At 36.1% G+C, this 14,481-nt stretch overlaps 1 protein-coding gene across 2 annotated transcripts in view; it reads right to left on the reverse strand.

Annotated features, from left to right (window-relative positions):
* Positions 1-765: 765 nt before the first annotated feature.
* HOMER1 (homer scaffold protein 1) overlaps positions 766-14,481 on the reverse strand; it is a 91,074-nt gene continuing 77,358 nt past the window's right edge. For both annotated transcript variants that reach the window (XM_016210367.2, XM_016210366.2), the window contains exons 7-9: positions 11,253-11,363; positions 10,258-10,338; positions 766-3,669 (exon numbers count right to left, since the gene is read on the reverse strand). In XM_016210367.2, the coding sequence (XP_016065853.1) occupies positions 3,481-3,669; positions 10,258-10,338; positions 11,253-11,363 (381 nt within the window). In that variant the 3' untranslated portion in view covers positions 766-3,480. The remainder of the gene's footprint in view (positions 3,670-10,257; positions 10,339-11,252; positions 11,364-14,481) is intronic.

Below are 14,481 nucleotides of genomic sequence, written 5' to 3' on the forward strand. Positions count from 1 at the left end.
ATGTGGAATTTCTATCTAGTCCAGATGCGATTTCTCTCCGCACATCACCTGCTTTTAGTCAACATAGGTGACCAACATTTGTGTATTTGATATCAAATAAGCAAAAGAACTTCTTGAAGAAAACAACAACAAACACTGCCACCAAACAAGTTTTCCCTCTGGCCTGCCTCCCCTCCCAGAGCTGACGGGAAACCAGGTGCCCAGTTGAATGAACACATGGGAGACCGTAGCACGCTTCTTAAAGAATGAATTTAATTTTAACAAAGAATTTAGTTCCTTAACAAACAAATGAGTTTTAAAAGGTGGTAATGGTTTAATTCTGAGTGTCCCTTTTTTAGTTCCACTTGAAAAAAGAAGTGTTAAGTTCTTTCTCTAACTGCTTCCCAACAGCTCAATGACAGCAAAACATTAAATCTCTGACGGTGCTGGAGTTCTTCTGTAGGGGCCGGGCCGCGCCTCCATGAACTCTGTAAAATCTGCAGCGGGGGGGGGGGGGGAGACAGGGAGAGGGAGAGACAGACAGGCAGGCAGAGACGGAGACACAGAGAGGAAGGGGAGAAACAAAAACTAATTTTCCAGGCAGGGAAATACTTGCAAAACCTTTTATGTCAAAGTTAGGGTTTCACAACATAACACACTAATGTAAAATCCAATAGCACCTGTAAGATTTAAGTAAATGCTGCCATCACTTGAATGCTTTTTAAAAAATATCTGTAAAAGACTGAAGGAAAAAAAGATAAAGTACATTCTCCAGAGAACAACAAATGTATTTCAAAATAAAAACTGTATTTTTGTCTTTCTTTTTTTCCAGTTGTTTTTTGTACAAGAATCCATGGTTTTCATAGAATAACTTATACACAATGGGATCCATCTCTGCTCTCCTTTTCTGTGTCACTTCAAGTCCACATGTTCAGGCTACAGTCCCCAACATTATTTTCTGACAAATATATTACCACAGTTTGATCTAAATATAGATACATTATATAATACTTGTCTCTGGGAAAATCAAATTTTAATATGCAAACTTTTATTTCTATAATACAGAAATGGAGAAAACTACAGTAGGCACACAAGCTAATTATGACTTATAAATGATAATTCTAGATACGCTCCTACCGTAAATTAATGTTTAAAATAGTCTTAAGATTTTATTTATATGTGCACTTGTGTCCACCTTATCCCATATACTGTACACGTCTAACGACAATCTGGGAGTTTAAAGGTGCAGCCCTCAAGAAATTGTTAAATCGCTTTAAAAAAAATTAGGCTCTATTAGACAAGGAAAAAACTCAGAAAATTTCCAATTTTAAATTTCATATCAGTAGGAAAATATTAAAAATAATTTTCTGTATATACATATGGGTATATGTATATATTGAATTACACACATCTCACATATCAATACAATTCAAGTGGAGACATTTTGATGAGTTATTTTCCCACTAAATAACAACTATGTCAAAATTTTAAAATATCTTATTACATCGTTAAAATAATCCACTTACCATTTCAACAGCTTACACTGTTGAGTTTTTTTTGATTTTTAACTTTTCATAACTACGTTCCCTGATCCCTAGAGTTAAATCCCCTATTTGTCAAAATCTGGTGCTCTTTTTGACTCAGAAACTGATAGATAAAATCATATCTACTTCAAAATTCTACCAATCAAATAAATTTTATTACCTGATTCATCAGAGAAATACCTCAGCTCTGAGCTTGTGTACCTACCTTCCCTTCCCTATAATTCACAGGTGAGGAAAATACCCTAAAATAGGTGGAGGTAACTTACGTGATGTTGTAGCACATATAATACGGTGATTAAGTGTCTGATAAAAACTTTTCAGAGACACCTGAAAACTCACTTTAGAAACTAACTTTAGAAACAAACCATTTATTTTTCACTCTAATATAAATCAATATGTATGTATTTCCATACATACACCTACATATATAAAACAAAACTGTCTATGCTGAGTAGCTGTTTGTGAGTGAAAAAATGGTTACAAATTGATTAATTAGCTTAATTTTATATTTAACAATTCCATCTTTTGGGGGTACAAACAAAAAGTCAGTGCACTTTGTAGACTCCATAGAGTCAGATGCCCAAGCATACACTTTAAAGAACCCTCCTCAACATCGCAGGCATTGTACAGCGAGAATATATGGACTCCGATGCAATTCCTACTCCATAAGCAGACTAAACAGCACTTGGCTTACTTTTAAAATAGCTTCTTAAAAGAAATATATAAAGAAATGCATCTTTGCTAAAAGTCTTTTAAAATTACATCAAAACATTAAAACCTGTTCACTGAGAAGAGCCTATTGAATTCCTGTTTTGAAATGCCTAGTTAACAGTTCAGAATATTGCCTTGTGAGGTTCGACTAGAGAGATGGTTGATGTGAAGATCCGGACAGAGTACGCGGCCCAATCCCAATAGTCCTTTGATCAGCTGTTTGATGGAAATGGATCACCTTTAAAATAGCTATACACCTGAAAATGATCTTTAATAAACAGTTCCCCGATAACCATAATTATTCGTAAATTGAAATGCATTGATCATTCAGAAAAGATTTCTTGCAAAATATATAAATAAAGGTAACTGCATATTCAGTAAATAGACTTAACATTGCTAGACCAGACCGTCAGTGACGGCCTGCAGTATTTCAGTACTGTGTCAAATTTATTAGAAATTTAAAAAGAAAAATTTCTGAGGGACTCAGCTGCCTTCGTTAGTTGGCTTTAAAATGTGTATTAAAATGGGAGACAGTGTCTTCTCATTAATACGTGGAATCAATATGGAAAAGTAAACTATACAGGGACAAGGTTAGAGAACATCGGAGTGTCGCAGAGTGGTCACCAGAGTGAAATAACTTCCCGCATAAAAAAAGGGAAGAGCTCTATACACCCAGTCAGAGTAAGCATGTTTCCATGAAAGATGCAGCCCTCTCACACTCCTGGCAAGAATTAACTGGTAATGACACTGCTTCTCGACAGTGCAAAAATATCCTGAGAAATTATTCAGATTATAACAAAAGACAGGGCTTTCATCACTAAGTTTTTTGCACAAAACACAGCTTTAGATATCATAAATAAATTAATTTAAAAAGCAGATAGCCTTCACTGTGTTGAACACAAAAAGGGGATGTGACCCAGACATTGTTAATTCTCCCATTGGCTAATATCAGAAGGAAAAAAAGGATTGCATTAAGTGTCTATTTATAATCTTCTAGTTAACTATGGCCAATAATATACATGGAGGTAATTTGTAGTTCAAGTGTTTCATCTCTTTTTTTCCCCAACTAGCTACAAGCTGAATTCTAAAATTTACACTGAAATATACAATTCCAATTTTCAAAAAAATCCTCCTCCTGGAGGAGTGATATTTAAATTTTTTGTGCAATCTTGATGCAGAGCCCAAACAGTCCTATGAAGAGAGACAGTGTATTTTTTAATCAATTGGCACTGAAATTTCACTTCCCTTAGCTGCATTCTAGTAGCTTGGCCAAGTTATCTCGTAATTCTGTTAGTTCAAATATTTTTCCATCGAGAATTTCTAAGAGTGTCTTCAGGTTATTGCGAAAAGCTTCTTGTTCATTCTGACTTTTCTCCAGACGTTGCTCTAAGTCAGACAGTTGTCCCTCCAGGTCTTTGTTCCGAATTTCTACTTCCTTTAGAAACAAAAGTGTGGTATATATTCATGTCAGTTCACGACTTAGAAAACAATATATAACTTTAGTTATTACTAATATTGCGGTAGTTAATGCAGTTTGACCATTAGGATGAGCTTCTGAATTTCAGGTTAACACAATTTTAGGAGATTTCAGATTGTGCCATCTGAGAAATCCATGCAGTTTTACTGACTGGTTTGTTCATGAATCCATCTATATACTCAACAAAAATTTCCTGACTGCTTACTCTGTGCCAGGCAACCCCCTGGGCACTTCAAATAATGACAGAGTATTGAAGGCCCACTTTGAGGATTATCTACGTCTCATTTTGACTTCTGCTCAAGCGCTTTTCCTAATGCACAACTGTTAGCAATCTCGGGGGAAAGCAGGCAGAGGAAAAAAAGAGAAATTAATTTTTCTCCTTACTGGCAATTCCGGAGAAAGGCTGAGAGAAGAAAATGACTCCCTAAAATGACATATTTAGGGTCCTCTAAATATGTTAATTATTCTTTGTTTTGCCTCAAGAGTGAATGAATGTATGTGGTATAAAATACAGCTCGATTGCTAAGAATGGTAGTGAAGATATATAATAACTACATATAAGAATTATAAAGCTAACAAGTCCAACATACTGGAAATCAAGGAAAGAAAGAATCACAAAAAGGAAGTTTATGGCTACATAAAAATTTTTTAACACAAATTCTGGCATACTTAGAAGTTTTTGTTGCTCTAAAAACATTTCTAAAAGTGACAAATATAGTAAGTAACTGTATAAAATATAATGACATAATATAAGCTATAGATTTAATTTTGGTAAAAAAAAATCAAATTGAGAAAAATAGCAGAAAACCAACTATTAGACTTTAAATAAACTACTCAAATAAACAATGAATTAAAAGTTACAATAGTCCCCATATCTGAGAGGGGACATGTTCTAAATCCCCCAATGGATGTCTGAAAATGCAGATAGTACCAAACCCTATATATATATGTTTTCCTGTACATATATACCTATAACATTTAATTTATAAATTAGGTAGAGTAAGATATTAACAATAATAAAATAGAACAATTATAACAATACACTATAATAAAAGTTATGTGAATGTGCTCTCTCTCTCTCAAAATATCTAATAACTGAGATAGCTACTAAGTGACCAAGGGTGGGTGGCCTGTAAAACGTGGATACGCTGGACAAAGGGATGAGTTATGTCCTGGGTTGAACAGAGCAGGACGGCTGAAGGTTTTGTCACGATGCTCAGATGGCGTGCAATTTAAAAATTTTTATTTCTGGAATTTTCCATTTAATATTTTCAGACTGCAGTTGACTACAAGTAACTGAAACCACAAAAAACAAAACCTTGGATAAAGGGGGGACTACTGTATATATCCTTTCTAGAAAGCTCACTTTTACATCTGAGAGGAACTAAGTGACTGACACAATTTACATTCATTCACATATGTAAATTATATGGGATAATGAAAACATTTGGTGTTAGTAACACAACAAGAATCGGCCTCAGAAAATATATTTCAAATGTTAGTATATCATTTAAATATAAATCTCTTAAAAAATTCTACCAAGTCTAAAGGATAGTGGAAAAAAATTCTTTTAATTATTGAAAGACAATTTGGTAAATAGAAAGAACAGTACATGAAGCAGATCTGTATGCATGAGGACAAACACTGGGAATTCATGTACAAAAAGGAAACAGGAACTAGTTCAGGGTTTGGGGATTTTGGGTACTTTTTTCCAAAATTTGCTTATAACACCAGTAAAAGTTAAACTTTTGAGAAAAATAACTGGGAAGTGGCTTGAATACATAATACGAAAGTAACAGTTGATTTAGGATTCTAAACATAAAGAAATGTTCACATGCTTTGACAGAAATAACTAAGATGAAGGCTTAAGCAAGGATGCCACAGATGAGTCCCAACAGCCTGGCAAAATATAAAAAAGGAACAAAGCAGCCCCAATGACTTACAAATAAAGAATTTAAGGAATCCCAATCTAAACTTAAATTATGTACTGTTAGATGTTTACCAGGTATGTTCCTAATCTCTTTCCTTTGAATAATCCACAAGATGAAGATAAGTAAACTGAGAGCAGAATCTGAAACCTATTAAATGTTTATAAATTCAGAAGCCAAGTTCATGGAGGCTCTAAACCAGGAGGGAGAAAACAGACCCTGGGATCAAATCTAAAAATTCCACTCATGACTGCACAGCATGCTCTCTTGCCTGCTTAAACAATAAGCTTAAGAGCAGAATGTTTCCAACTATAAAAATAGATGAATGTCATTCACTAGAAAACACCCACTTCACCAGGCACCACCCGGTTTGCCCTCTGGAGCCTTCCTTAAAAATGAAAGGCTTTCTTGTTCTCCTTGCCAATCAATGAAACATCCACACATTTTCAGTGGAAGCAAGCAAACCACCAAATCCCCTCAGCTATTCAAATTGTGTTGCTCTCTCTAGAAGGAGCCTCATACTTGAAGCCATTTTTCTGACGGAGGAATTTTACTAGGCAGGTAACAAAAGGCCTCCACTGCATGCTGACGGCTGGTCTATTCGGAGGCAGAGAACGTGCCCCGGGGCAAGAACGGACAAGCCAGTGCGCAGGGGCCAGCATGGGGCCCTCGGAGCCTGGGTGGGGGCACCTGCCAGCCTTCTGCCTTCTGTCCACATTTCCCAACCCTCTCCTTCTTGCCTTTCGTTGTCCCTCCTAATTCGTTCTTCTGTATTATCGCTCTTCCCACCCAGAAGCCTGCTTCAGCCCTGATAAAAGCCCTGTAGGCCAGAATCTGCTAGCTCCCTCAAGGGCAATAACTGAGAGTAAAAATCCTAGTGGACAGAAGGCCTAGCTCTGTGTTTGTTAGATACGGGCATACACACTAGAGTGATTTAAAAAACTGTAAACATCCCTGGCCGGACGGCTTAGTTGGTGGGAGTGTCATCCCGTGCACCGAAAGGTTGCGAGTTCCATTCCTGATCAGGGCACAGTCCTAGGCTGTGGGTTCCATCCCTCCTTGGGGCGCACATGGGGGCAACCAATCAATGTTTCTCTCACATCAATGTTTCTCTCTCTCCCTCCCCTTCTCTAAAAAAATTAAAAAATCAATAAAAGCATATCCTCGGGCGAGGATTAAAAATAAATAAAAAAATAAATAGATAAATATTAAAAATAAATTTAAAATTTAAACAATTATTACCACCAGCAATGGGACCAGATCAAATTCAAATTTAAATCCTGTACCATTTATTCCAAGTAAAAGCTATAGAAGAATTGTCGTTATTGACATTGGATTCATATCTTAAATGCTTACAAGTTACATTTTTGCCTTATTAGATTATTAACATTCATGTATAACAGAACATATAAATAATAAAAACAAGTAATAATTCAACAAAAAAGCCCGGTCGGCGTGGCTCAGCAGCTGAGCATCGACCTAGGATCCAGGTGATCGCGGTTTGATTCAGGTCAGGGCACATGCCCGGGTTGCGGGCTCGATCCCCAGTGGGGGGCATGCAGGAGGCAGCCGATCAATGACTCTCATCATTGATGTTTCTATCTCTCTCTCCATCTCCCTTCCTCTCTCTGAAATCAATAAAGATTTTTTTTTAATTGTTTTTAAAAAATTCAACAGAAAAATAAGTAAAACAGGCAAATCTTGAAGAGACGTATTCAATAATTATTTACTGAGCTTCCTCTATGTACTGGGATTGAAAATATAGCAGTAAATAAGCAAAGATGGTTCCCACTTTAATGCAGCCTAGGAGGACACTGGCAGCAAAGAAGAAAACAGGACGGACTTCTGGGAACCCGAGGAAACTGTGACTGTGAACACTCAGCTCCCAGCCACCCTCCCAAACAGTGTACACCAATAACAAGAACAAATAGAACCACACAAATTCCACAACTGCAATGTAACTAGAAGAGAACAGTACACACTTTAAATTACCTGCTATTAAGAAATATAAGAACCAATTTCCAGCAGAGAGATTTCTCAAGCTCTCACTCTGACCCTTTAGAAGGCAAGGCAAGGTCGTGGAGGCAACGCACAGGAGAGGCAAGAGCGGAACGAAAGGCCTAAGATTGGACTCTTAATAACCCTAACAGAGAAAGACCACTGGAAGGGCCAAAATACCGGAAAAAGAAAGAAACAAAAAAGTCTTGGTAGACGGTGCAGACTGCAAGAAAGGGACTTAGCATGGTAAAGGGAAAGTTATAATCTTCCAAGGCCAAAGAAAGTTAAAACACTGAAGGACACATAGCCTCTCCCCCACTGTTGCCCCAAAAGAGGGTGTTTTTTAATTAAGAATGTGTAAACCACCCAAAACTGCCACTCTACCCATTAAGTATGAAGGTGCCTGCAATCTTCATCTACATAAACTGTCATAAGATAAAAATAGAAAATGATACTCCAGTGGATAAAAATAAAAATCCCGCCCCACCAAAACCAACTACGAAACAAGAAAACTCTAACAGAAACCTCTACTCTGAATTAAATGTCCTCAAACAAGCACTGAAAAACAAAAAGCTGAAGTCAGGTATTCAAATGCTTACAGAAATGGGCCAAAAAACTGAAAAACAGGAGAGATGATTAAACCCATGATAGAAACAGAAGAAAATGGCAAAAATCCTATCAGAAATAAAAACTGAATTATAAGATGCCCAAGGAAAAACAGATTTGAAAAAAATTATTTTTATTCAATTATGACTTTAAAAAAATCAAAGGGCATTAAAGTGAGATAAAGTAGGGCAACTGGTAAGTGAGGAAGTGGTAGAAATGGAAGATAGAGAAAACAATCCAATTACATATCAGTGGAGCTCCAGAAAAAAACACCCCAACAGGATAGAACTAATATTTAACACTTTTATATAAGAAAACTTCCTGGAAGTATTTTTGATATTCAGTGAAATAACAGGTAAGAATTGATACTCACAATTCCAAGTGCCAACTGTAATATTCAATTACTGCTCAATCAATGATGAAATACGTTTAGAAATTTAATATGAATAAATTATCTCTTGGTTTCTCTGGGATAATGTAAATTTAGATAAAATTAAAATTTTTTAAAAGAATTGTTAGGAATGGCTTGGATGCTTGGCTGCCAGAAGCAGTGTGGTGATGTGGAAAGTACAGACTATGGAGTCAAAACAAATCTTGATTAAACTTGTTAACACCTCGGAACTGCTGCCTTCCTTTTGGAAGTGGGGATACAATACCGGCTCCTGTGAGAATGAGGGCTAATGTATGTAAGTGCTTAGCATATGCCTGAATTACAGCAAGTCCTTGAAAAGGTGGCAGTCAAAATCAAAACAAAAAACAAAACCAGACTGAGTTTCCCTCATTTCTTTCCAGCCCCGATTACACGCTTCATAGTTTAGTTCAACACCAGGATTTCTCAACCCTGGCACTTCTGACATTTTGGGCTGGATGATTTGATGTTTAGCAGCATCCTTGGCTTCGACCTATGAGATATCAGTATCACCACCCTAGCTATGAAAATCAAAAATGTCTCCACACACTGTTAAATGCCCCCTGGGGAACAAAACTGCACTCAGTTGAAAACCACCAATTTACACAGATGATTAAAAGGTAGAAACATTTAGTAGGGCAAACCAAAACAAATGAGCTCATTTTTCCCAGGCTACTGAAAGTCACTGATAGGAGAGGGAAAGGGAAATGCTTCATTTCACGTAAGGAACCTGTTTTCTTTATGAAAGCTCTCTATTGTCACAGAATGTGACCATCTCCATTTAAATACAGGTTGAACAAGTTAGCCTATCCAACCCTCTGTTTCCTCATTGACTCATACAGATTAAATGCATAAGATAAGTGAAGTGGTTAGTGCAGTGCGTCTGGTACACAGTAAATACTCAATAAATGCTGGCCGTTCGGATTATAATCTAGGTACTCCTTCCAATCCTGGGCTTTCAGGTCCCATTTACTGCCTCTTATCCCAAATTCCTCACTCTAGACATACAGTTATTTCTAACTCTTCTTTAAGTAGCCAGCTATGGGGGTGTAATAAAATTTTCTGAGTTGGCAGGAGGAGACTTTGGAAATGAATTTTGAAAAATCTTCCTAACTATGGTTGACTACCACTGACATAGAGTATAGGTATATATATTAGAAGCATGCTCTTTATGCAGGAAAAAGTGAATAAAATTAATTAGACTGAGGAAATAAAAAACACCAACTTGATTTCCATTAGGGCACAACTACTGCTTTAATCATACATTAATTCAATGTAAAAAAAAGTGAGAATTTCTAAACTGAATGAAATCCATTTGAGGCATTTTCTTTAAATTCAGGGTATTTTTATGTTACAACTAGAAATTTCTAAAATAATTTACTAAAGATAATTTATAAATGATTACCTATGATGACTATAAGCTACCTAGATGAAATTATCAACTAATTTTTGAAAAATCTAAGATTAGGCATGAATCAGAAGTCCTAGAAAAGAAAAATGACCAAGAATCTACAAAATGGAGTTTCAGAAAAAAGTCATTATTATGTGATAGAATGATTGATGTCTCTCTATGCAGAAATGAATAAACATTTTATTATAGCTCACCTGTAGTTTCTGAGTCAGAGAGTCCCTCTGTTCTTGGAGTTCTCTGGCATTATCAATTTCTTGTTTTAATCTTTCTATTTCCTAGAAAAAGTAGAGCAATGTCTTTAACAACAACTTTTAAGTGCTATCAAAGGAAAGAGAAGGCCCCATTTTCCCCTGAAATTATTGCCCTAGTTCTTCAAAAAAATGATTTAAAGAACATTTCCTTTAAATTCCCTGAAAAAGGTAAAGGGATTAAGCAAAACAAACAAAAACAAACAAAGAAACAAAACCTCTCATAGACAGACAACAGCATGGTGATTAGGAGGGGGAAAGGGGTGGGGGAGGTAGGAGGAGGTACAGGGGCCCAAATGGCGATGGAACGGGACTTGACTTGGGGTGGTGAACACACAAAACAATATACAGGTGATACATTATAGAACTGTGCCCCCGAAACCTATATAATTGTATTAACCAATGTCACCCCAATAAACTCAATAAAAAATAAAGAGCATTACTTTATACTGACTTTTAGAGAGGTGAATTCATCTTTATAGGCATGTTGTCTAGTGCAGAATAATCTTAAGAAGCAAGCAGCAAGTCTAACTTGGTGGCTTTGGTACAGCACTGCTCAGAAACAATCAAGAGTATTTTAAGGTTGTTTTAAGTTTTGTGGGGACAAAAACTTAAGTTCTTCCTGGGATATTAAATCTTTTTACTGAAATCCAGAGAAAGCTATAGCTAGTAAAATTCATATAACTTCTAATAGTTTTCTGTTCATCATATGAATGCAACTCTCATACAGAAGACAACAAGCAGTGTCTCAATCTGACTGCATCATCATAGTTCATAACAACAGAAACAAGGATGGGGAAAATATGAACAAGGGTAATGTCACTCAAAATTTCATGCCAAAAAAACCCACACAGCCTTACCTTACTCCATCAAGTACACAGATTCTAACATTTGCACACATATCTTAGCTAGATTACAGATGATCGAAAAGTAGCAAGTACCTCTTCCTTCACTTTCAGTGTCTCTTCCAGTTCTTGTATTGTCTGATTTAGTTCTGTCTTATGGGTATGCACTGCATTTGCTTGGCTACTAACACATTCAAGTTCAGTCACCTAAAATTAAATGAAAACTCAGGTTAAATTATATGACAATTTCAAAGAATTTCTTCCTGAAGAGATAACAGGCTCTTGATAGGTGAATAATGAATTTTGAATCAATATATGAAAATTAATTTTGAGAAATATTAAGATGAAAAAATAAATAGAATAGATTCTTTGAAGATGTGAATTTAGGACAAAAAAGAGCAAAGGAAATAATGATTTACATGGCTTGATCATGAAGAGGATAGGAAAACTTAAGTGATTAATGACAGTAGAGAATCCCTATAATGAAAGTCTCTAAAAACTTCTCAAAACATTCAAAGTCAGATATAGTAATCTGCCTACCATCTGCAGCTTTCAAATTTAATTGAAAACTGGCCTTGCAGAAGTAAGAAAAATTTCAAATACATTTCCAAAATGTAAGAGAATCTGGAAGAAAAGATATGCTTAAAATACAACTTAAATATTCAGTAATAGAATATCTTCATATTAATAGTGTCTCATGGCAAAAGATAGTTCTTCCTTCAGTACAAATTTACTGAAGGCCCAAAAGCAACATAACTTTTAATGAGCACTTGCTATTTTTTGAGAGAACAAAGAAGGGCCTTGTCCTTAAAAGTTATACCATTCCAAAACACTCAAAATACAAAGAAGTCCACACACACACACACACACACACACACACACACACACACACACACCCAATCGCAGCTCTTTACACAGAACAGGATCTGTTACATTTTGACTGACTAAAACACAGTAAATTCTAGACTACTAAGGAAATACAGCAGATCTCTCTCTTTCACATTTTGGAAATAGTGAATTAACTACCACATTCTGTCACTTCCTCTGTATTCATGTTCTAATAGCCTTGTGCAAACCTTACTATCCAGAACTAAACTAAAGCAATGGCCTGTCAGTGGACTTAACTTTAATCTTTGTCTACTTCTGTGTCTTCTCTAAACTGCTAGCCTTCATTTTTCACTGTGACTCTCCCATCAAGCCTTTCAATGGTTCATATATTTCACAATATCAAATCTAAACCCTCAGGTTCTCCATACATTAGTCCCAAATTACTTAACCAACTCATTGTCCAAGACATCCAGTATGTACTTCCAACTAAAAGCAGGCAAGATTCCTTGTCCTAAGAACAAACCATGTTCATCATACCCATCCTGTTGACTTAACTAGAGTGTCTTCTCTTACCTCTGAAAACCATTTAGACTTTACCCAGGCCTCAAATCTCAGCTCAGATTGTACTTTCTCCAGAAAGCCATTCCAATCTACTCAAGTGCTCAAGGCTCTCCTGTCCTCTAGTCCACAAAACTGAACATCTATTAAAAAAATCTTAGGAATTATTTCCTTATTGTTTAACATATATCAGCTTCTTTGTCCAATTAGATAATAAATTCCTTATGGGGAGTTCCAGTTCTGATAATGATGTAGTAGTTTTTACTGGATTAACTTTTCCACAGATAACTGTTGCAAATCATGGGCAAAACGTAGAAATCAGTTATTTGAAAACCCTGACAAGTGACAAATGGGACAAAAGACTGAAAGTAAGCATCACATTGGGTGAGATACATATTTACACATCTTTTTCCTGAAGGCACTCTGCAGTCTGGCTGTATTGTCTACCTAGAACTCAAGCAAAAACCCATGATCTTATTTCTCTGAGGAGCCTGAGGATTTTGGCATGCCTCATAACAGCTTGAATAGCTAGAAAATTGAGGATTGTATGAAAGAAGGCCTGCAAATAAGCATTTAGACTTCCCTCAAATCTTTGGCTGACTCCTGAATTGAACACGCACAGATAAGAATCTAAGGAGTCCGGGGAGCTGAAAGGCTGAAAGGGCTATACTGGGGTAGTGATCACCACAGAGAAGACACTTTAAAGTTTGAGTTCCACCAGACTGGAGGGCCCTGGTAAACACCTCAAGTTTTCCAATGAAACCCCTAAAAGGTTACTTCTTATAAAAAAAAGATTTCCCAGTACTAAGAGATTCACCCTAGGTTTAAGGGCAGAATTGAAATAAACTGACAAATGAAACATAAGTCCACTCTTCCACAAATTCAAAGCAATTTTCAAGTAATTTAACTATTTGCTGAAACAAAAACCAACACTATTCAGAGAAAGGTAAGAGAAACTACGGGCCCTGCACCATCTCATTTACAATGTCCAATATACAACTGAAAATGACTAGACACAAAGAAATAAGAAAATGCAAGCTATAGTAAAGACAAAAATCTCTCTATACAGACATCCATTAAAAACTGAGAGAATGTGTTGCTAGTACACTTTGTAGTATAAAAGTGTTAAAGGCTGAATGGAAATGACATCTGATGGAAATTCAGATCTATAGGAAGGAAAGAAAAGCACTGGGAATTATAAATATGTGAGTAAATAAAAAGATTATTTTTCTTAAATTTTAAAAAATTCAATCAACTCTTGCCCTTGCTGGTGTGGCTCAGTTGGTTGGAGCATTGTCCTGTAGGAAAGGTCACGGGTTTGATTCCTGGTCAAGGCACATACCCAGGTTGCAGGGTCTATCCCCAGTCAGGGTGAGTATGGGAGGCAACCAATGGATGTTTCTCTCTCTCTCTCTCTCCCCCCCCACCCCATCCCCCTTCCTCTTTCTGAAATCAATTAAAAAAATAAAAATTCAATCAACTCTTTAAAGCAAAACTCTCTTAAAGGCAGGAATTACACAAAAAGGAGACATGAACCATGAACTCAAAGAATACTTATTGGCTTATGAGTTAATTGTCATAAGTAAATTTTTTATTGTGGTAAAAAACACAATATACAATTTATCATCTTAATCATTTTTAAGTGTATAGTTCAGTAGTGAATAGTATATTTACATTGTAAAACGGATCTCCAGAACTATTTCACCTTGCAAAATGAAAACTCTATCGTCATTAAATAACAACTTTCCTCTTCCTCCTCATAAATTAACTTTTATACCTAGAAAGAATATTTCCATAGGTCTATTACTCTTGCTTCTGTCTCTATTCCATTTTAATTTACTTCCCCCATCATCTTGGTCCTATTACACTCCTCAAATTGTGCTCTGGTACTAAGCCCATTCCTTATGGTCTGTGGAGTTCACTTCCTTGGCATCCTTAA

This window comes from Miniopterus natalensis, chromosome 3, assembly GCF_054644295.1.
Source record: "Miniopterus natalensis isolate mMinNat1 chromosome 3, mMinNat1.hap1, whole genome shotgun sequence".
Taxonomy (NCBI): domain Eukaryota; kingdom Metazoa; phylum Chordata; class Mammalia; order Chiroptera; family Miniopteridae; genus Miniopterus; species Miniopterus natalensis.